Here is a 23,653-nt window from a genome sequence, read left to right on the forward strand (position 1 = left end):
CTCAAAGTGACTATAGTGTAATGGTCCTTTGACTTGAGGTCACCATGGATTCCTACGTGTAATGTCGTATATTTTGATACTGTCAAACGCCACCGTAACTGGTTGGTTATAAAGATAGTTATTGGGTATGCCACAAAGCATGGAAAAGAATGTGAGTGACCAAGATAGGATTTGTCCCTCCTACGAAACGGGAGCGATATCTCACGGCCACTTGGTGGTTAAGTCTAAAAGTGTATGCATACCCAAATGAGTCGATATAATGATATCGAGCTCATTTGCTCTGATAGACTTACCCGGTAAATCAAGAAAGAGAGATATTAAGCCATACAAGGATGTCATCGACCATGCCTTGGGCTCAATAGAGATATAGAGGACAATGGATTATATTACACGGTAATATAGGTCACGAGGTTCGTCGAGAAATTGACTTTCCGATTACTTGAGTAACAGTGATGCATTGCTAGATGCCGCTCACTGTTTGTAATATTAAAATAGAGATTTCGATATTACTATCAACGTAATTGGGAACCTACAGGGTCACACACTACGACTAACTTGACGAGATATTTTGAAACAACAAAATTGTCTAATAAAGATTAGATGATTTATGGTGCGACCGATTAATCGGATATTTAATGAGATTAAATTTGCCGATTAATTAGACCCGATTTATTAGATTTAATGGTGTGCTAAGTGGTTATTTTTATGGAACCACTTGGAGCCAATTATAGAAAGAAACATGGGCCAATTGTATGATAACACTTAGCTATACACATGGACTAATTAAATGATGTCACCTAGACTTACACATGTCACTTGGAGCCTTGATTCTCCTTAATCCCACATCGGTGGGGCTTTGAATTTGTCTTCCCCATATTGCTTATAAAAGGGGCAGCATGCATGTTTAGATATATGAGATATATATACATGTATATGGGTGTACGTGTATAAGTGTAAGGAAATTCAAGTTGAATTGTTCAATTTGAATTAATCCTACTAGTCTAATAAATTTCGGGTGTCGCATCGGGGTGTTTCTTTCGAGTGTTGGTCGCTAGCACCGCCGATCTCGAAAACTCGTCGACAAAGTCGGTGTGGATACCAGTAGAGGCGTCACGCGTGGGACGATCGGTCGACAACTTTAAATATTCCAGGTACGCTTTTATTTACTCTTACTCTTCTAGTAGGTCTTGGAATTAGTTTCACGGGTAAGAAATTTTGAATTTCTGTTCCTTTTTACGCTTCCGTTAGCCCCGTGGAACTAGCAGTTTCTTGGAGGTAGGTCCACCGAGACACTAAGCAGGTTCGCCTTGGAGGTGGTTGAGCGTGTGTTTGAGGATAGTGGCCCCGTGGGAGGGCCGAAGCTCTCTGTGGCATACGGGGCTTGGATAGAGAGGTCGATGACTCTGAAACCCGCATTCAAGCGCATGGTGGATGAAGAATACAAGGCTGCAGCTAAACTCGTTGATTTCAAGAATAAGCCCGGTGAAGTGGTAAATCAGGTGAATGAATGGGTAAAAAAGGAGACCAATGGACTCATCGATAGTGTTGTCAGCCCTGGTGACTTCACAGAGTTAACCTTACTCGTGTTAGCGAATGCCTTGTACTTCAAGGGAGCATGGGTCAAGAAGTTCGATGTCTCCAGAACAAGATACAATGACTTTTATCCCCCAAGTGGACAGGCCCCTGTTCAGGTTCCCTTCATGACCAGCAACGAGGACCAGTTTATCAGCACGTACGAGGGGTTCAAAGTCCTTCGGCTTGACTATGAGCAGGGTGGCGATCTAAACCGCAGCTTCTCCATGTGCTTCTTCCTACCAGATGAGCGGGATGGACTGTGTGGTCTCATGGAAAGAGCCTGCTCTAAGCCCGAATTCTTAAACTGTCACGTTCCATACAAAAAGGTGCCAGTGGGTCAATTCCGGATCCCCAAATTCAAGATCTTGTCAAAGTTTGATGATTTGGATGAGCGCCTAGATCATCTGGGTGTGCCACTGGGATGCTTGTCAGAGGTGGTGGAAGATGAACCCATTTCTCTTTCAAAGATAATCCACAAGGCCTTTGTCGAGGTTAACGAAGAGGGCACAGAAGCTGCTGCTGTTACTGTTATGCATCGTTACGGTGCTTGTCCGAGATCTTCTAGTCTGCCGAAATATGTGAACTTTGTGGCCGACCACCCATTCATGTTCGTCATCCGAGAGAAGGTGACTGGAGTCGTTCTCTTTGTAGGTCAGGTGCTTAATCCCCAGGACAGGTGATGTCCCATCAAGTTTAAATAAGTGTAGACGGTTTTTGCTAGTTTTTGCAAGTTTACTGTTGAATCTAGCTTATGCCCTATGGTATATCCCATCAAGTTCAAATAAGTCCAGACTCTTGCAATAAAACTTAGCTAGCTTCAATCATTTCTTCGTCCTGTTTATGATAATTTTCTTTGGAGTTCATCAATATTCTCGCATTGCCTGACAAGATTTCTTGGTACTATTTTTTTTTTATTATCATTTTTGTTGATTTATGTACTTGGAATTTACTTTGCAACTCGATATAGTTCTCCTTTTGAACAGTCGTGTATGATCCTGATTTCTTTCTATAATGCAACGTCTAAGCGAAATATAATGGATTTGAGAAAAAACTTCTGCTTATCTTCTTTTGATGTTATAAGATTCTAAGTATTAATAGGCTAAAAGATTCTACGTATCATTTATATGTTTTCTCTTCATTTACAAGCTGCTGAAAAATTAAAAGAACGAACCCATCATTTATGTCCTACGATCTGAGCAGAACGATAAACATTATATCTTATTTGATAACGTTGCCGCGGAACCCCTCAACATATAAGAAGATTATAATTTCTGCCTGTGCAACAATTATGGGGATAGATAAGGAGGGAGATCATATCATTGTGCGAGCATGTAGCCTTGTCTCTCTCCCTTGGTCATCAGCAAAGTTTGATTAGCCACAGGGCATCCCATCACATCTTTCAGTGTCAAAATGTGGAAACCGTGGTTTTAGGTGTAATCCTAAGTTTTATTGACCATTTCTTCAGGATTTTAGTACTCACCTGGCCGGTCGATCAATCATTTCCGATTTCACTTTTAGCTTCAGTTCCGCTGAAGACAGATAGCTTTCTGGGATCCTGATGATGAGCAAAGCCGAAAGCTTTTCAATAATTCTTGTTCTTGCTGTTCTCTTCATCTTTGCCTGGACTAAATCAGCTGGTCATTATTCCCTCTGTTTTTCTCTCCTTTTACGATCGGAGCAAATCGGGATAAGATTTATCTGATCAGAAAGCGAGCAATTGATACTATAGCACGCATAATTAGATATATCAGGTGCTTCATTGCATATTATCAAATTGTCTTCTTCATTACAATCAACTCTTCTCGCAGAATAATTCAATTTTAAAAAAGACCCCCTTCCCATTTAAAACCGCTATCGAGCGAAGGGCCCTTCAATAGCTTCCTGGTCAGGGGGCGATCCTGAGACAGAAAGCTCAAGTTGGCACGGCCCCACCTGAAAACCCTCCTTCTGGCCTCAAAGAAGGTTGACAGGAGCCTTGAAAAGATGGACCGGCACTTCGACATGATTGACGAGGCTCTGTCGGTTCTCTATAGACGGTTTGCCCTGCTGCAGTCCCAGGCCATGGCTAAGATGGCCCTGGACACCCGTATAAACAAGGGTATCACACCGGCCCTGGCCCTCCTTGACAGCTCCCAGATCTTCGAGTCCCTCCAAGACCAGCTCCTCGATCTCTCCTCAAGGATCTCCTCCGAAAGCTCCCCTAGGAAGCGGCTCAGGCGGTGTGTATCAGTTATGTAGCTCCATCAAAAAGCTCAATGAAGCGACAGACTAAATCGCCAGGGAGGGTGGGCCTGCTGCACAGAAGTTGCAGAGGTAGTCGAGTTCCTGAGCAGGACCATGGCCACAGACCAGTTCCGGACCCATCGGCTCCGGGAGACCCTGGTCACCTTAAGGCATTTTATGAGACAAAGGTTGATGCAATGAGGTTGGGGATGGTTCGATGAGGCTCTCCTTAACCCGCAGAATGAGTTCGAGAGTATGCTGAGGCAGCTGACGCATCAGAACATATGGGAAATTTATAACGGCGAGGACCAGACTGGGGGCGAGGTTGTTTCTAGTTCAGATCTTGTTACTGAGCAGGAGATTGAGGTTCTGTGTAAGATCTCGGAGATGCTTATGGGCAATGATGGTTTGGGTATTTGCATGGATATATTCGTCAAGTTCAGATACAATAAGACAGCAAAAGCCCTGAGGAGGTTAAACTCGGAATACCTGAAGGCCTACACTCCCAAAGAGATCGGTTGGAGACTATGCTCGCTCTAAAGATCTTGTTTGTGGGCAAAGAGAAACTCTGCAGCCAAGTCCTGGGAGGGATCATGGAAGTCCTGATTTGGCCCGCATGCTCTGTGAAGAATGTTGACAAGTTCATGGCAGTCCTCTCCCAGTTCGTGAAGGGAGTCAGGAGGCGCAAGAAGGGACCAAAGAAGCTGTTCAAGCTACTGGACATGTTTGATTCCCTGGAGAATCTTAAGCTGGAGTTCTTGTCCATCTTTGATGGTGAAGCTGGGGGCCTGGGATAGCTCGAGAAGCTCCTCGTCCATGCATCGAGCAAGGTCTTCAGGGAGTTTGGGCTCCAAATTGAGGGTGACCGGTTGCAGCCTCAGAGGACGGTTCTGTCCTAAAGCTCGTGAGGTTTGCCATGAATTAACTGAAGTCCCTTGCACTGGACAATTACAGTGCCTCTATGACACAGGTGCTGAGGACCAAGCAGATATGGAGGCTGTCCATGCAGTAACATCGTGTTGAATTCATTCAATTTAGGGATCTTATGGAAACAGGAGAGCGATGATAATCTACTCAGACGCTATTTTGAACATCATGGAGGCCCTCCATAGGAACAAGGAGTCAAAGAGGTTGCAGTACTGGAACAATATACTAGTCCACACGTTTGTAAAGAACGCATATTTGTATTTAGTACAATGATCTGAAAACTCGGAACTCATAAAATGAATACACCTTAATATATATCACTCCTGCAGCATGGTAGTGCACTTGCATTAACAGGTACATCATGAGAACGCGAAACACAGAGCCCGGGAGGCAGCTCGGGGATTAATTAGTACATGAAGAGGCAGGACAAGGTTGTTCCCGAGGAGTCAGCCTACAGGTATCAGAAGTAGGCTAGTGGCCCACTCATGAGGCTATTGGAAAGGGAAGACAGCATCAACATGAGGAGGTGAGCTGCAAGGACGCCAGAGGCGAAATGGTGGCATTCCAGAAGGGCCTTGAGGAGATGTCACAGCAGAGCCAGAGCTCTTACTTCATCCCGGAAGCTGACCTCAGAGAGTAGATTGAGGAGGCGACCATGAAGCTCGTGGTCCCTGTCCATGCTGAGTTCGTAGAGTGGTTCGCTTCAGTGTTGGAGGGGACTTCGTACGTTACTGATCCCGAGCCATTAGAGAGGGACTGCTGGACCAGATTTTCGACAGGGGAGAGATCTTCATGAAGGCGAGGAAGTAACTTGAAACATGGTGATTTGAGGGACTCAGGAGGCCCGGAGAGAACCCGTTGGGTCCCATGGAATGCGACGTCAAGGACCACTAGCTCTCCAGATCCAATGCTGGTATACTTTTTGCAGATGGCTGCGTGATATCTCTGCAATGCTGTCTTCTGCTCATTTAAATTCTTCATTTCAAAGTGATCTTCGATTTTCAAATACGAGTTTTTATGTAGTACAGCTATTTTAAAATGTCGAAATTATTAGATGAATACGAACGGCATCATTTTACTGTATAAGAGGTAACGTTCCATATGATAGATAACGCTTCTGTTTTTTGTTCTTTCAAAAGACGAATCGACCCCATCACTAGCAAACTAGGCATGGTTCTACTGAATATATTTATTTGAAACTTGAAAAAAAGGTTACACAATTAGAAAATTCAACAAACTCGAAATATATGATATGTATAATCATGAAAAGTTGAATATTTCAAAACATGTCCTGTAAATAACGAACTATATATATATATATTTAAAAAAAGTTAAAAGTTGTTGGAAATTTAGGCATATAATCTTATACATGTTTCATTTAAGGCCAGCTTGCGTTTTCATTTAAATTAGTCGTGAAACTCGTGGGTTGCACTGGGTAGAACGTGATAGTTTTCTTTTAACAATTTTATTATATATCATATGTTTAAATCTAACGGTTATAAATCATAATTTACAATCAATAAGAATATATTTTATCAAATATGCTACTATTGATAATTGACTCACTAATAAAGTAAGTAAAAATGTATAGTTAGATCATATATATATATATATATATGTATGAATACACCTTTATTTTTTTCGGTAAATAAATACTCATTTATTAAAATATTAATATAGATGTGATTATATATTAATTCTATCTTAAATAAAATGTTCATAAGTATCAAATATTATGTAGATGATAAAATCTTCTCAAAAATCTTCTATTAAATCAATATCTAATAAGAAAATAATCATTCAATTTTAGAAATTATAAAAAATTTGGTAAAAGCCGCATGACTAAATATCATAATATATATATATATACTTATTTTAATACTAATAATATTTATATGGATAGGCAATTGCATAAGTGTTTTTTTTAATCTTTAAGCATAATCAATATTTGGCCAGTTATTTTAAAACCATAATTTGATTAATTTTAGCGATTGGAAACATGTGCTCATAAAAACTGATCATACTTATCCTATATTTTAAATATTAATTTTAATTTCATTCTTACGTTGGAGTAAACTTGGGTTTTTTTCCTTTCATTTTTTGAAATATGCATGCATAGAACGTGGTATATAACATCGACATAAGCCACTCTCATTTTTTATTTTATAATTAATTAATTATGATAATTATTTTTTCTCTAAATTACGCACGGTAGCGCATGCAAGAAGTGAAATTTACATGAAATTATTTCGTATACTCTAATTATCCTTTTTAAACATGAATATTTCTATCATTATTTGTTTGTGTTGTCTGCCTGGGACAGACGCACAATTTTGGTCCCGGGGAGGGGGGAGGGTTTGGGTGCGCGAGTTGGTTCGAGAGAGTTGTTGCTGCAATGAAAGTACATAAGTATTACTACTGAAAAATAAGTGTTGATTTTAGAAAAGCATTTGGGAGATAATAATTAAAAACTGTTCAAAGTTAAAAAGACAATTATTAATAATTGAAACAGAATGAGCATAAGTAAATTTCATGAGCACCTATTAACATGCTAGAGAAAATCACTTTTGCAATCACAATTTTGACCCAAACTATGGTTGAAAAAACTCTCACCAAACACAAAATCTGCTTATAATTATATGAAAAAGTGATTATGAAACCTTCTACATCACACTCAAAAGAACTCTTTAGGGGGCCAAAAGAGAAAGTAACTTTGTCAGTTGGGGGACGAACATAAGTAATTTCACTAAAAATGGTAGAAGAATCGTGTCGTTATATAGTGTGTGTGTATATATATATATATTGTGTATATTTTGGGCTTTCTTGCCCGGCAAGAAATTAATTGAGCTCTTCGGTTTTATTTTGTTGAGTCTACCCTCTGCAAGGGCAAGTCGTCAGATGATAAGAGCTCCTCCTCATCGGCCAACCCTTCCCTTCACTCACGCCTCAACTTCGCGGTCCCACTGCCGTCTTCGTTCTACCACCACCACTGAAAAAAAAATGTCTCAAGTAATCTCCGTTTTCAGGCGTTATGTGTTCATTCCAAGTTCTGTTTGCTTGATTGCTTCCCTTGGAGATTTGATTGTTATATCGATCTAAAATTGGCTAGTTCTAGGTTATCGTTTCCCCAATTTATCCTCAGTTTCAATGAAAAACTTTCATCGATATATATCAAAACTCCGTAAAAACTATGTTAAGGATTTCATCAGAGGATTGTTTATTCAATTGTATTCAGTTATTTCAGTTCTATTAACTAGAGGTGCCTGGAGATTGTTTAGTCAATTGTACTCTATTACTTCCTTTACCAGCGAGGATTCTATCGATCCCGGGATTGTTCTTAAGATGGAGTGTGAGTGAAATATTGCGCTAAGATGACTTTCTTTTTTTAACTGAATTTAGTGATAAAGGAAGGCATCTCGAGTTGTTGATATGGTTTACGGATTGATTGTTTGCATTGATTAGTCATGACGGAAATTGGATGTTTTCATGATCTGTAGGTTAATAACAGAAACTCTTCAGCTTCCAAACGAGCCAGAACCAATGGTATGTACTTCGGATCTCTGTGTGTCTACAATGTCTATTGTCTTTTTAATTCCTCCAGTTCCCTATGGCTGAAAGATCTTTGAGATATGAACCTTTTCAATATCCCGTTACACTCAATGATCCCATGTGTTGTGCTGGTACGACATAATCCTCTGTTGTCTCCTGGTGTTGGTTTCGTACTATCCTGGCTCAGTTTGAAAGCAGCAATATTGCTGTTCATCTTGTTCGTTAAAGTTCAAAAACAAATGAATAGAGCCCCATCCATGTTGTTAGCGCCTGGCAACTAGCACTTTTTAGCAACTCATTGACTACGGCGTACTTCGGAGAGACATGACCACTCTGCTCATCTCCTTCCACAACCAGAACCTGTTGCGGGTGCATCTTCGTGATGTTTCTCACCTCCTTCTCATCTGTCAAAGCTTGCCCCGGCATTCGAATCACCACTGTTGTCCGTTGCATTGCCCACAATTTTTACCGTTTGATTGGTGTTATTGATTATCTAAGTCATCCCAAAATCTTATGGTGGATCGCGAGTTGATGGTCTTTTGTTTTATGTCCTGGGGTGACAGTATGTTCTTGGGGGCAGGTCTACTGAGACGCTCGGCAGGTTCTCGGAGGAGGAGGTCGAGCGCGTGTTCGAGGGCAAGAGCCCCGTGGGAGGGCCTAAGCTCTCTGTGGCCTATGGGGCTTGGATAGAGAGGTCACCGAGACGCTCGGCAGGTTTGCCTCGGAGGTGGTCGAGCACGTGTTCAAGGACAAGAGCCCCGTGGGAGGGCCTAAGCTCTCTGTGGCCTATGGGGCTTGGATAGAGAGGTCCCCGAGACGCTCGGCAGGTTCGCCTCGGTGGTGGTTGAGCACGTGTTCGAGGACAGCAGCTCCGTGGGAGGGCCTAAGCTCTCTGTGGCCTACGGGGCTTGTATAGAGAGGTCGTTGACTCTGAAACCATAATTCAAGCACGCAGTGGAGGAAGAGTACAAGAATGCTGCTAAATTTGTCGACTTCAGGAATAACCTCGGTGAAGTGGTGAATCAGGTGAACGAATGGGCAAAGAAGGAGACCAATAGACTCAATGACAGCATTGTCACCCCCGCTGACATCTCCAAGTTAACCGTGCTCGTGTTAGCGAATGCCTTGTACTTCAAGAGAGCTTGGGTCGAGAAGTTCGATGTGTCCAGAGCAAGAGACAATTACTTCTATCCACCAAGTGGCCAGGCCGCTGTTCGGGTTCCCTTCATGACCAGCGACAAGGACCAGTTTATCGGCACGTATGAGGGGTTCAAAGTCCTTTGGCTTGACTACGAGCAGGGTGGTGATCTAGACCGCAGTCTCTCCACGTGCTTCTTTCTTCCAGATGAATGGGACGGGCTGCGCGGTCTAATGGAAAAGGCCTGCTCTGACCCTGAATTCTTAAAATACCATGTTCCTTATAACAAGGTGCCTGTGGGCCAATTCCGGATCCCCAAATTCAAGATCTTGTCAAAGTTTGATGATTTAACTGATCACCTACATAATCTGGGTGTGCCAAAGCGATGCTTGTTAGAGGTGGCGGAGAATGAACTCATCTCTGTTTCAAGAATAATCCAGAAGGCCTTTGTCGAGATTAACAAAGAGGGCACAGAAGCTGCTGCTGTTACCGCTATGGTTGGCCGAGCTGGTTGTGCGATGGATTTTAGTCCGCCTAAATATGTGGACTTTGTCGCGGACCACCCATTCATGCTTGTGATCTGACAGGAGACCACGGGAGCTGTTCTCTTTGTAGGTCAGGTGCTCAATCCCCAGGACAGATGATGTTCAAATAATTGCAGATGGCCTTTATATAGTTCTAGATTTTGCTAGTTTAAGGTTTTAGGATTTTACCTTATGCATTACAGTATGTCCCGGTATAGAGGCACTTGCTCCCTAAAACTCCAGACTCTCGCAATAAAACTTAGCCAGCTTCAACCATTTCTTTGGAATTTGTTGCTTCTAATCATTTTCATTTTAGTTGGTCAATAGTTATGCATTGCCAGACAAGGTGTGTCGGTACTATTTTTGATAATTCTAGCTGATTTATGTGCATGAAATATATCTTTTGCGACTCGATACATATAGTCCTGCTTTTATCGACCATTTTTAGAGGATCTTTTGCATTTAGCTTCAGTTCCGAATGAAGACAGATAGCTCGTCAAGAACCTGATGATGAGCCAAACTGAAAGCTTTTGAGCAATTCTTCTTCTTGCTGTTCTATTCATCTTTCACTGGACTAAATCAGATAGCAAGTTATTCCTTATTTTCCTTTCTTCTTTTAAGATCGGAGCAAATCATGATCAGGTTTATTTGATCAAAAAGTGAGCAGTCGATACTATAGCACGCACTAGTGATATCAGGTTCTTGTTCGGATAGATCTGGAGTTTACATCACCACAAAAACCAGATCATTTTATCATCAGCAGGTGTTACTAATTACACTCCTTGACATAAATAAATCCCAAAATGTTAAAGATTGTTCCTAACTCCTCTATCTGTCTGCTTCCTCCAGGAAATTTTGTTTCTGTCGATTGATCAAGTCCTGCCATTGCATCGTGCCCGTTGTTTATGCGACAGTTTCGCATATTATCAAATTGTCTACATTACAATCAACTATTTTGCTCACAGAACAATTCAAGCAGCTCCCTCTCCCAGAGGAGCGTGGACTTGAAGTGGTTCCAGTACTGGGACAATATAATAGCCCACGTGTTCGCGATGAACACATATTGGTAGTATGATCTGAAAAACTCAATACTCGTAAATTGAAGAAACATCAACATATTTACAAAGTAAATTACACTTCTATCAGCCTCAAATTACACTTTAACATCATTCTTAGAAAAAATGACACTCCTCTAGTTTAACTACGTTGACTAATACCGTGAGAATATTACTTGAAAAATTGGGAACTTTTATAATTATATCAATTTTTAATAATAATAATAATAATAATAATAGAGAAACTGTGAATAATAAACAGATAAAGACAAAGAAGTTGTGGGTCTCGCCCTCTCGCCGATAGGGATGGTGGCAGTTGGCAAGCCCTCAGTGGTCACCAACCAATGTTAGACTATTCTCAAAGATAATATGGTCAACTTTTTTAATAATTTTAAAATTTTAAAATACAAAATCGTTAACATATTAAATTATGGAAAGAGAATAGATGTCGGTTATGAGAGGATGGTTGTCATCAATGAAGCCCCAGCACCCGCCCGATTGAGAATCGAGAGCACTATGAAAACATTACGTGAAATATTCCCATTAACCATTATATATCTATATATATATATATATATATATATATAGAGAGAGAGAGAGAGAGAGAGATATTTATGTACATATATTCAGACTATTTGTCCTGTTGGCCGCTTGCCCTTCTTCCCTCTCGGACGCACCAATAGCCCCCGCTGTCACCCATGTTCGGGTCGACTTCACATTTAAATCAGTTGCACGTACGATAGCGAAGTGGATATAGAGAGGTCCTTCTCGAGAATGTGAACGTCTCTTTCACAAATATATATGTCGTCTTAAATAGACTAACTCGGTTATTCTTATGAGCAATTTCAGATCTTATGACTCGATTAAAATGGACATTAATTGGTACTCTTTTTACCGCACTTGAAGGTGAGATCCCATACTGTCAAGAGCCCGATGCACACCTTGACAAATCTTGTATATATGGTTCATATCAAATTATTGATGTACATTAGATCAAAGATTAATTAAGAAAAATATAGAAATGAATCTCTCTTTGTTTTTTTAGGACTTCACTATAATTTGCGTTTACTAATAAGCTGCTGATTGAGCACTAAGCAACAAATATAAACACGATTATTCGGAGGAGAACAATTCTCCATTTCTGGAATGAGCAATGCTCCTATAATTGTTATTACCCCGAAATTAAAAATATATAAAAAAAAATGTGAGAGGGATGCGCAATGTAGTATATTTGGCAAGCTAGACTCGTGTTGCGATGGACACCTATAAAATGAAGTCGGTGGATAGCATGAACCTGCCAATTTAGAGAGGGTCATCTACCTATCCTATGCATATCATTGATTCATTGGGTGGGGTTAAGAGCTTTACCCCTTAATAAGCCGATCCGGTTCAATTGGATTAGTCGGAGGCTCAATTGAACTTTTGGATATCAAGATTCACACTCAAAGAAAAAAAAATGAAAGGGTTTCACATGTGATAAAAAAGAAAAAAAATCGATTAGTGTTAATTAACCATTCATATTAGTTTTATATGATTCTATGTCATGTCTGACTTTTAAATTCTTTGAAGAGCAACCTTGAAATTAACGACTGTAAATAACGCAAATTGAAAAAAGAAAAAAGAAAAAAGAAAAACCTCGGGCATAAATCGGAAATCACATATTGAGTATATTTTGGGATTTATTATTGGGAGTTAGCCTGTATAATTTCCTAATCTATATGTGATACATAATAGCAAAACGAAAAAAAAAATGTTCGACGACACTGTACCATCCTAGAATTAAGAAGATGTACCATTTGTGAAGGCCTTGACTCTTGTTGCTTGGTATCACTCACAAGGAAGCTTTATTTCTAATTAATTATATATATAAATAATCCCTATAAAATATTAAATAACCATTCACATTCCTTGAGACTTCATCCGCAAGAAAGTTTCATTTTAACTGTATATTAAAATATACAATTTCCACGTATGTTATTCCACATCCTCTTTCCTCCATACATTATTACCAATATCAATATGTCGACTCTCTGTTTTTTTCAACTTCGCTCCATCTTCTTTAAATCGACCAAATTACAGAGCTCCTTCAAAATGGTTTACGAGATTGGATCCTTAAGTATGCTGGAGGACAAAAGGCGAAATTCAATTACCATGCTCCATTATCTAATAATTCGGATTAAGGATCTGCCTGTCCGTAATTGCATACGTATTAATATGTTCTAATTTTGAAAATCTAATGGTGTGTTTGGTTTCAAAATTAAAATAACTTTAATTTTGATTGTGGAAAATGACAAAATGATTGTGTAGTGTGTTGAGTTAAAGTTAAAGTTAAAATTTTTTACTCGAGAAATGCGTATTTTTATTGTGTATTGTGTTGAGTTAAAGTTAAATTTTTTGTGATTTTAACTGCGAAACCAAACGGAAGATTCTGTTGAGGTTGCTAATTAGAGAAGACCCAAATTACGGGGGCTAAGCTGAGATTGGTCCAAACTTCTTGCAGCAAATTAAGATTAACCCTTGTAACATTTTACATATACGTTTCAGTTTTGCTGCACAATTTTGAATTTATGTTATAATTTAAACTTATTACCTTAATTTTGATTAAAATAATTTTATTAATCTGATTATATTAATATTATTAATAACATATAATTTTTCGGTGTGAACTTTGATATCTCGAAGTCCAATTATGTCTCGACTAATTCAGCCGAGTCAAGTCGGCCCAGTAAAAGATAAAACTTTCTTAACGTAAATTTTGTTCATTCACAAGACTCGAACTCGAGATCTTAAAGGAACCAATGGTATAAATGAATTTTCTCCACACGTGAATTTTCTCCGTTCATTAGTGCCGAACCGTTTGAACCAATTCACATTGGTTCAATAAATAAATATATAAATGATCATTTTGTGTGAATAAAGTACTTCCTTATGTAGATAAAGCACTTAATTTTGCTTTCTTGCCCGACAAGAAATATGCTCTACTCGGTTCATTTAGCTATTTAATGCTCTTGCAAGTGGTCGACGAGAAGTACGCTCCTGCTTTACTGCCGTCTTCGTCCTACCACCGACGCCAGAAAAATGTCTCAGGTAATCTCCGGTTTAAGTAGTCCTGTGTTTGTTCCAAGTTCTGTTTGCTTCGGTTCCGTGGAGATTTCATTGTTAGACTTATCTGAAATTAGCTAGTTCTAAGTCATCGTTTCCTGAATTTATCCTCAGTCTCACCAAATAACTTTCACTGATTTGGCAGAATTCCATGGAATGTATGTTAAAAATTTCGTCAGAGGGTTGTTTAGTTAATTGCATTCCGTTGCTTCAGTTCTATTAGAGGTGCCTGGGGATTGAGATGCCCAGGACCGGCCAGGATTCTATCGATCGCGGGGCTGTTATCAAGATGAAGAGTGGGAAAAATATTATGCTAAGATGACTTCTTTTTTCGCTGGATTTAGTGATAAAGGAAGATAACTCGAGTTCTTGATATGGTTTTGTTGATATGATTTGGGGATGATCGTTTCAGTTGATATCTCGAGTTGTTTCATTATGTGTAGGTTGGTAACAGAAACTCTTCAGCTGTCAAACGAGCCAGAACCAATGGTATGTGATTCGGATCTCTTTGTAAGTCTATGATGTCTCTCAATTCCTCCTGCTCCCTATGCCTGAAAGATCTTGAGATATGAACCTGTTCAAAAGCTTTACGATCTGATATGCTGGTTCGACATAATCCTTCCTTTGTCTCCCGGTATTGATATACTATCCTGTCTTCGCTTGAAACAGCAATTGCTGTTAATCTTGTTTGATAGACTTCAAAACAATGAATAGAGCCCCATCCATGTCGTGAGCGTCTGGCAACATTCACTTTTTAGCAACTCATATTGTCGGAGACGAACTTGCAGAGACGTGATCACTCTCCTCATCTCTTTACCCAATCAAAGCTTGCTCCGCATTGAAAATCAATCACTATCCTCTATAGCATTGCCTGCAATTTTTAGAGTTTGATGTTATTGATTATCTTCATCATCCCGAGTTTTGCGGTCGATACCGCTTCGGGAATTAATAGTCTTTTGTTTTATGTCCTGTGATGACAGCGTGTAGTTCTTATTCATACAAAATTTTCCGAGGGTTGTCGGTTGTGAATCTTCCTCATCTATTTAAATGGCCATTTTGCAGGTGGCCAAGGGAAAGATGATTGGACTTGCCCCAGCTGTGGCAATGTCAATTTCCCATACAGAAAAACCTGTAACAGGCGAAATTGCACAAAATCGAGGCCAGCTGACCGTAGTCGGGTAGGTATTTTAGAGTTCTGCTTAGCTTTAGATTTCCTGGTATTTTTGTCTTAACTTCTCTATCATTTTATCAAAGATTATATTGATTATAAGAATCTGCCATCATTTTTCTTCGGGTTACAAATCTGCTGTGAATCCTGCACAACCTTCCCGAGGTGCATCACCATATATCGCTCCTGGGCTACCTACTTCTATGTTTATCGGCAATGCGAGTTCTCTGCGAGGATTCCCATCTCCATCATTATATATGGATTCTCGAGTACCTTCTTCTATGTACATGGATGTGCCACCTCATGCCTCTTCAATCCCTCCTCAGTATGATATATGTACCTTAACCTTAGAGGCTCTATGAATCCTTATTATAGTTCTCCACCGTATCTAATGGAGCCAGTACCACATCCTCCTGGGATTAGAGCTGGCAGTTACTTAGGTTGTGTTTGATTTTAGAGTTGAGTTTTGGTTTTAATTGATTTGTAATGATTGTGTTGTTGAATTAAAAATAACTGGAGTAAAGTTAACAAATTTTCTGAAACCAATTTTCTGAAAATAAGTAAAGTTTTTTTCTTTTTAGTTGCATGAATACTCTCCAATATATAATTTCATATCAATTTCCTAATTAAAACTTCCCAAAATCAAGAAATAGGATAGGCACAATGCTAATGATCATCAAAAATTATATAATAGGACCCATCTGCTTTCAATCCACATCTCCGTACGTCCCAAAATTTAATGGAATGGACAAATCATATTTTTCTACTCAGTCCGGCACAAACTGGGCAAGGCCGCATGCAGCGATCCACAGGGAAATGCTGGGGATGGCCTCCAAGAGGGCAATGCCGCGGGTGGCGATCGACGCAGAGATGCAGGGGATGGCCAGGAACCAAGTCGAAATCGCGATGAGGCTGTCGTGGGAAGCCTTCTCAGGGACCCGCCAATCAGCGGTATTCTCACCTCTCTCGATTCAGTTGGTTCTTGGAATGGTGGCAGCAGGGATGCGGGAATCCGAAAGGGAAAACCTGCTGCAGTTTCTTGGAGGTAGGTCCACCGAGACACTAAGTAGGTTCGCCTCGGAGGTGGTCGAGCGTGTGTTTGAGGACAGCAGCCCAGTGGGAGGGCCGAAGCTCTCTGTGGCATACGGGGCTTGGATAGAGAGGACGATGACTCTGAAACCTGCATTCAAGCGCATGGTGGAAGAAGAATACAAGGCTGCTGCTAAACTCGTCGATTTCAAGAATAAGCCTAGTGAAGTGGTAAATCAGGTGAACAAATGGGTAAAGAAGGAGACAAATGGACTCATCGATAGAGTTGTCAGCCCCCGTGACATCACCACATTAACCATGCTCGTGTTAGCGAATGCCCTGTACTTCAAGGGAGCTTGGGTCGAGAAGTTTGATTAATCCAGAACAAGAAACTATGACTTCTATCCCCCAGCTGGCCAGGCCCCTGTTTGGGTCCCCTTCATGACCAGCAACAAAGACCAGTTTATTGGCATGTACGAGGGGTTCAAAGTCCTTCAGCTTCGCTACAAGCCAGGTGGTGATCTAGATCGCAGCTTCTCCATGTGCTTCTTCCTTCCAAATGAGCGGGACGGGCTGCGCGGTCTCATGGAAAGAGCCTGCTTTGATGCCGAATTCTTAAACTGTCACCTTCCTTACAAAAAGGTGCCAGTGGGTCAATTCCGGATCCCCAAATTCAAGATCTTGTCCAAGTTTATAGACCTTGCCAATCGCCTAGATAATCTGGGTGTGCCACTGGGATGCTTGTCAGAGGTGGCAGAGGATGAATCCATCCCTCTTTCAAAAATAATCCAGAAGGCCTTTGTCGAGGTTAACGAAGAGGGCACAGAAGCAGCTGCTGTTACTGTTATGCATCTCTGTACATGTAAGAGGCGTTCTTCTCCACCAAAATATGTGGACTTTGTCGCCGACCACCCGTTCATGTTCATCATCCGAGAAGAGGTGACCAGAGTTGTTCTCTTTGTAGGTCAGGTTATCAATCCCCAGGACAGGTGATGTCCCATCAAGTTCAAATAAGTGTAGATGGTTTTTGTGTAGTTCTAGTTTTTACAAGCTTATGCCCTACAGTACCATCAAGTTCAAATAAGTCCAGACTCCTGATAATTTTCTTTGAATTGATCAATATTTTTGCGTTGCCTAACGATGTCTCGGTAGTATTCTTTTATCATTTTTGTTGATTTATGTACTTGGAATTTATTTTTTGCAACTCGATATAGTTCTCCTTTTGAACAGTCATGTATGATCTTGATTTCTTTCTGGAATGCTCTAAAAGAAATATAATGGGTCTGAGAAAAAACTTCTGCCTATATTCTTTTGATGTTAAATGATTATACGGATTAATTGGGTAAAAGTAAAAGTTAATGTTTCCTCATGCTTACTTGTAGCTAAAATTTAATCATTTTATATGTTATTCTCTTCATTTACAAGCTGCTGAAAAATTAGAAGAACAAACTCATCATTTATGTCCTGCGATCGGAGCAGAACAATAACATTATTCTGATTTGATAATGTTGCTCCGAAAAGACTCAACTTATAAAAAGATTATTTCCTTCCTGTGCAACGATTGTCGGGATAGATAAAACGGAGATATGAAAGAAAGAGGCCATGGAAGCATTGCTGGACGATGAAATCATTGATCGAGCATGTAGCTTTGTCTCCCTCCCTAGTTTTGTTTGATTAGTCGCAGGGCATCCCATCAGATCTTTTAGTGTCGAGGTGAACCGTGCTTTTAGGTGTAATCCTGCTTTTATCGACCATTTCTTCAGGATCTTGGTACTCACGTGGCCGGTTGATCAATCATTTTCGATTTTGCTTTTAGCTGCAGTTCCGCTGAAGATAGATAGCTCTTCTGGATCCTGATGATGAGCAAAGCTGAAAGCTTTTCAATAATTCTTGTTCTTGCTGTTCTCTTCATCTTTCCGTGGACTAAATCAGCTGGCCATCATTCCCTCTGTTTTTTCTTTCTCCTTTTAAGATCGGAGCAAATCGTTATAAGATTTATGTGAACAGGAACTGAGCAATTGATACTATAGCAAGCGTAATTAGTGATGTCAGGTGTTTCAATGCATAAATATTGAGTTTGCATTGCCACAAAAACTGATTCATTTTATCATCAGCAGGTGTCGTGTTACTAATTAGACTCCTGCTTGACATAAAAAAAAAATCCCAAAATATTAAAAGATGCTTCTTACTCCTCCATGAAAATTTTGTTTCTATCGATTGATCATCTTTTATGTGACAGGCTCACATATTATCAAATTGTCTTCTTCATTGCAATCAACTCTTCTGCTCGAAGAAGAATCCAATTTTAAGCAGATCCCTCTCCCATTTGGAACCACTATTTGGCGAAAGGCCCTTCAATGGCTTCCAGATTAGTAGACGATCCTGGAGCCGAAAGCTCGAGTTGGCACAGCCCGACCTGAAAGCCCTCCTTCTGGACTCAAAGAAGGTCGACGGGAGCCTTGAAAAGATGGACAGGCAGTTCGACATGATTAATGAGGCTCTGTCAACTGCCTCTAGGAGGGTTGGCCGGCTGCAGTCCCAGGCCATGGCCAACAAGGCCCTGGCCCTCCTTGACAGCTTCCAGGTCTTCGAGTCCCTCCAAGACCAGCTCCTCAATCTCTCCGCAAAGCTCTCCCCCGAGAGCTCCCCTGCTAAGCGGCTCAGGCGGCTTATCTGGTGAGCTCCATTGAAGAGCTCAGTGAAGCCATGACCAATTGCCAGGGAGGACGGCCCCCCTGCACAGAAATTGCTGAGGTAGTGTTCCTGAGCCGGACCAAGGCCACAGACTAGTTCTGGACCCATCGGCTCCGGGAGACACTTGTCACCACAAGGCACTTTGTGAGGCAGAGGTTGACGCAATGAGCTTCCAGGGGCTGCTTGAAAAGGCTCTCCTTAACGTGCACAATGAGTTCGATGGTATGCTTATTTATGTAGCTGAAGCATCAGAACATATGGGCAATTTATAACGACAAAGGACCGGACATGGCATGAGGTTGCTTCCAGTTTGAATCTTGGTACTGAGCAGGAGATTGAGGTTTCAAGTTGATCTTGGAGATGCTTATGGATAAATATGGCTTGGATATTTGCATCGATATAGGACAGAAGGACAGCAAAAGCCCCGAGGAGGTTAAACCCGGAATACCTGAAGGCATACACTCCCGAAGAGACCGTTGAGATGAAATGAGAAAGCTTGGAGGCAGTGTTAGCCATGTGGATCCAACACTTTGAGCTCGGTACAAAGATGGTGTTTGTGGCTGAAAAGAAGCTCTGCAACCGAGTGATGGGAGGGATCATGGAACTGGACGTCCTAATTTTGGCCCGAATGCTCTGTGAAGATTGCTGACAAGATCACGGTGGCCTTTTTCCAACTTGGGAAGGCTTCCCATTTATAATCAAAATGATTAAAATGTGAAAGATTGAGGACTGAAAATGAAAAAAAATTTAACGCCGTGACTCCTTCCCTATGTCTGACGGAGCAAACCACAAGGGGCTAATTGTCCCAAATAAAAGAACAATGTGCGATTTGTCCCAATCCCAAACCACAATAGGGATTTTTGTCTTTTTCCCTAAGAAAAGCATAGGTTTCTGCAGAAATGATTTCCATAGAATCTAGAGAATCTGATCGTTTCCGGATCACTTCCCTTTGTTTTCCTCCTCTGTCATGACTAGAATCTAATCGAGTGGACCTCTTAATTTCAATATGTGGAGGATTACCGCCCATTGCGAGTTCTGACCCTCGTGTACCAACCTTTTGCCCTTACAGCACTAGGCAATCTTGCTTACCATGAGGCAAAAATCAGCCCAAGGCGCCGAAGCTTGTTCAGATAGCCGTTCTGGCCCAACAAGAAAATTAGACAGCCATTCCCTTTCTTTCCTTTCTTCTTCAAGGTCGAGCACAAATCGTGATAAGTCCTACTTTATCGAATATTATACAATCAATACGCGTGAGAACTAGGCGATGTTAGCGATATCGGGTGCTTCTGTCGACAGAATTTGAGTTCACGTAGCCATAAAAGAACACGAAATGTCAAAAATAAATCAGCAGGGTTGTCAGTTCGATTTCCTGTATGATATGATATAAATAAATCCCATAAATTCCAAAAGATGCTCCTAACTCCTCCATCTGTCTGCTTCCTCCATGAAAATCCAAACTTTGGCACTTTGTTTCTATCGATTGATCAAGTCCTTCCCTTGCTTCGAGCTTGTCATTCATGTGACAGTTTCATATGTGATCGAATTGTCTTCATCATTACAATCAACTTTGCTGCTATTGCAGAACAATTCAAGCAGGCCCCTTTCCCGTCTAAAACCATTATCGACCGAAAGGTCCTTCAATGGCTTCCAGATTGGTGGACGATTCTGCAGTAGGAAACCTCGAGCTAGCACGGACCGACCTGAAAGCCCTCCTCCTGGCTTCGAAGAAAGCCGACAGGAGCCTTGAGAAGATGGACCTGCGGTTTGGCCAGATCGATGAGGCTCTCTCGACCGCCTCTAGGCGGGTTGCCCCACTGCAGTCCCAAGCAATAGCCAACAAAGCCCTGGACACCCGTATAAACCGCGCCATCACCCCAGCCCTGGCCCTCCTTGACAGCTTTCGAGTGTTCGAGTCCCTCCAGGACCGGCTCCTCGACCTCTCCTCGAAGCTCTCCTCCGACAGCTCCCCTAGGAAGCGGCTCAGGCAGCTTCTCAGGTATGTGGGCTCCGTCGAAAAGCTCAACGAGGCCATAGACTCGATTGCCAGAGATGGCGGGCCAGCTGTTCAGAAGTTGCAGGAGGTGGTGGAGTTCCTGAGCAGGACCAAGGCCACAGACCAGTTCCGGACCCATCGGCTTCGGGAGACAATGGTCACCCTCAAGGCACTGTATGAGACAGAAGTTGACGCAATGAGATTTGAGGGGCTGCTGGATGAGGCTCTCCTTAACCTGCAGGACGAGTTCGAGAGTATGCTGATGCAGCTGAAGCATCAGAACATAGGGGAAATTAGTAATGGCGAGGAGCAGACAGGGGGAGAGGTTGCTTCCCATTTGGATCTTGGTACCGAGCAGGAGATCGAGGTCCTGAGTATGATCTCGGAGACGCTTACAGGGAATGATTGTTTGGATATTTGCATCGATATCTTCGTGAAGGTAGCATAATATTGACAAATTTCCTTGCCTTGTCACATAAACACAATTCTTTAGTTTCTTATGATCTCATTGCATAACAGGTAAGATACAGGAGGGCAGCAAAGGCCCTGATGAAGTTAAACCCTGAGTACCTGAAGACGTACTCTCCCGAAGAGATCGATGAGATGGAATGGGAAAACCTGGAGACGGCAATAGCCCTGTGGATCCAACACTTTGAGCTCGCTCTAAAGATCGTGTTCGTGGCAGAGAAGAAGCTCTGCAGCCAAGTCCTGGGAGGGATCATGGAAGGACTAATTTGGCCTGAATGCTTTGTGAAGATTGCTGACAAGATCATGGCGGTCTTCTTCCGATTTGGGGAGGGAGTAGCGAGGAGCAAGAAGGAGCCCCAGAAGCTGTTCAAGCTACTGGACATGTTCAATTCCCTGGAGAAGCTCAAGCCGGAGTTCTCGTCCATCTTTGATGGTGAAGCCGGGGCCGATATATGCACCCGGTTCAGAGAGCTCGAGAAGCTCCTCGTCCACGCATCGAGCAAGGTCTTCTGGGAGTTTGGGCTCCAAATCGAGGGCAACTCTGAAGGTTCTGCGGCCCCACAGAACGGCTCGGTCCCAAAGCTTGTGAGATATGCCATTAACTATCTGAAGTATCTGGCATCGCACAATTACAATGCCCCTATGGCGCAAGTACTACGCACTGAGCAGATATGGAGGCAGGGGATCTTATCAAAACAGGAAAGCGATGAAAATCTACTCAAGGATGCAATTTTGAATGTCATGGAAGCCCTCCAGAGGAACGTGGAGTCGAAGAGGTCGCAGTACCGGGACAAGATACTGGCCCACGTGTTCGCGATGAACACATATTGGTACAACGATCTGAAAACTCGCCACACATAAAATGAAGACATAACATACTTATTACTGTAACACTCACTCTGACTTATCATTAGAACAGTTGAAGTTGATTTTTTGAAAAGGTTCAGCTCATGAGATTGTATTATACTTACGCAACATGTTAATCAGTACACTTATCAAGAAACATGTTAATAGGTACATCTACATGAGGACACGAAACACAGAGCTCGGGAGGCTGCTCGGGGACCAGTACATGAAGAGGCAGAACAAGGTTGTTGCCGAGGAGTCGGCATACATGTATCAGAAGCAGGCCTGGGGCCCGCTCATGAGGCTACTGGAGAGGGAAGACAACCTCAACATGAAGAGGCCAATCCGGGAGGCTGCCCGAGGCAAAATGGAGGCATTTCTGAAGGGCTTCGAGGAGATCTCACAGATGCACCGCAGCTCTTACATCATCCCAGAGGCCGACCTGAGAGAGCAGATTAAGGAGGCGACCTTAAAGCTGGTGATCCCTGCATATGCCGACTTCATAGATTCATATGCTTCGGTGCTGGAGGGGACCTCGTATGTTACTCCTGAGTCATTAGAGGGGCTGCTAGGTCAGATCTTTGATGGGGGTGATCGCCGCGAGGTGGATGGCAGTAAGTTGAAGCGTCGTGATTCGAGGGACTCCAGGAGGCTCGGAGGGAACCCGGTGGGTCCCATGGAACGCGACGTCAAGGACTACAGACGGTCTAGATCCAATGCCAGTGAACTTTGAAGGATTTCCTGACCGGATAGATCAAATGGAATTTTTTTCAGCAGAAGGCTTTACCTGGCACGTTGAAGTGTCTCTCGAGTCAAAATTCAACATGTTCATGTTCTTGAAAGGAAAGAACTTCCCAGAATCTCAAGTTGTAAAGCCGTGCATGGCTCTTCTTTATAGATGATAAATAATATGTACTTCCTACAATAAAATTAGCATTTTTAATAGATGATACCTTCAGTGGATTTTAAACTACTCAATTGCTAATAAAAGTAGCTTGTAGGAAGCATAATTTGTCAAATCGTATCCCTCCTCAATTGGAAGCATGTCACACCCTAATTGGAAGCAAGTCCCTTTTGATGTCAATACGTAATATTTTCTATTTTTATGTATGCACTTTCGAGAGAGGAATGATTAGGAAGAACGACAAAATTGGGAAAAAGAAAAAAAGAAATCAATATAGATTATTTCAAGCAATACAATATTTATTTTGATTAAGTAAGGTTTTCGATTCGGATAATTGTGCATACAGAAAATTCACACTGAAAAAAATTTATACTTCAGTAAATCGACTCATCTCAATTGGATTAATCGGGCATTATTGGATTTTCAAATATTCCGTAAAAAAAAAAGAAAAAACCGTC

General features: G+C 41.6%; 5 protein-coding genes across 5 annotated transcripts; all 5 read left to right on the plus strand.

The window, feature by feature from the left end:
• Positions 1-1,255: 1,255 nt before the first annotated feature.
• LOC116215193 (serpin-ZX-like) lies at positions 1,256-2,431 on the plus strand. The gene has a single exon (XM_031550806.1). It carries the CDS (start codon positions 1,398-1,400, stop codon positions 2,253-2,255), a length of 858 nt encoding a protein of 285 aa, XP_031406666.1. The 5' UTR covers positions 1,256-1,397; the 3' UTR covers positions 2,256-2,431.
• A 1,127-nt stretch (positions 2,432-3,558) lies between these two features.
• On the plus strand, positions 3,559-4,595 carry LOC116214525. Its single transcript, XM_031549923.1, has 4 exons — positions 3,559-3,794; positions 3,843-3,957; positions 4,039-4,315; positions 4,360-4,595. The coding sequence occupies exons 1-4, from the start codon at positions 3,559-3,561 to the stop codon at positions 4,593-4,595; spliced, it is 864 nt and encodes a 287-aa protein (XP_031405783.1).
• Positions 4,596-8,847: 4,252 nt separating this feature from the next.
• LOC116215443 (serpin-ZX-like) lies at positions 8,848-10,143 on the plus strand. Its single transcript, XM_031551153.1, has one exon. It carries the CDS (start codon positions 9,502-9,504, stop codon positions 9,994-9,996), a length of 495 nt encoding a protein of 164 aa, XP_031407013.1. The 5' UTR covers positions 8,848-9,501; the 3' UTR covers positions 9,997-10,143.
• A 3,869-nt stretch (positions 10,144-14,012) lies between these two features.
• LOC116213228 (serpin-ZX-like) lies at positions 14,013-17,548 on the plus strand. The gene is made up of 4 exons (XM_031548091.1): positions 14,013-14,078; positions 14,537-14,582; positions 15,156-15,271; positions 16,033-17,548. The coding sequence occupies exons 1-4, from the start codon at positions 14,070-14,072 to the stop codon at positions 16,666-16,668; spliced, it is 807 nt and encodes a 268-aa protein (XP_031403951.1). The 5' UTR covers positions 14,013-14,069; the 3' UTR covers positions 16,669-17,548.
• A 2,979-nt stretch (positions 17,549-20,527) lies between these two features.
• Positions 20,528-23,229, plus strand: LOC116213321 (exocyst complex component EXO70A1-like). The gene is made up of 3 exons (XM_031548209.1): positions 20,528-21,416; positions 21,497-22,275; positions 22,460-23,229. The coding sequence occupies exons 1-3, from the start codon at positions 20,625-20,627 to the stop codon at positions 23,022-23,024; spliced, it is 2,136 nt and encodes a 711-aa protein (XP_031404069.1). The 5' UTR covers positions 20,528-20,624; the 3' UTR covers positions 23,025-23,229.
• Positions 23,230-23,653: the final 424 nt, after the last annotated feature.

The sequence above is a fragment of the Punica granatum genome, chromosome 7, assembly GCF_007655135.1.
Source record: "Punica granatum isolate Tunisia-2019 chromosome 7, ASM765513v2, whole genome shotgun sequence".
NCBI classification, from domain to species: Eukaryota; Viridiplantae; Streptophyta; class Magnoliopsida; order Myrtales; family Lythraceae; genus Punica; species Punica granatum.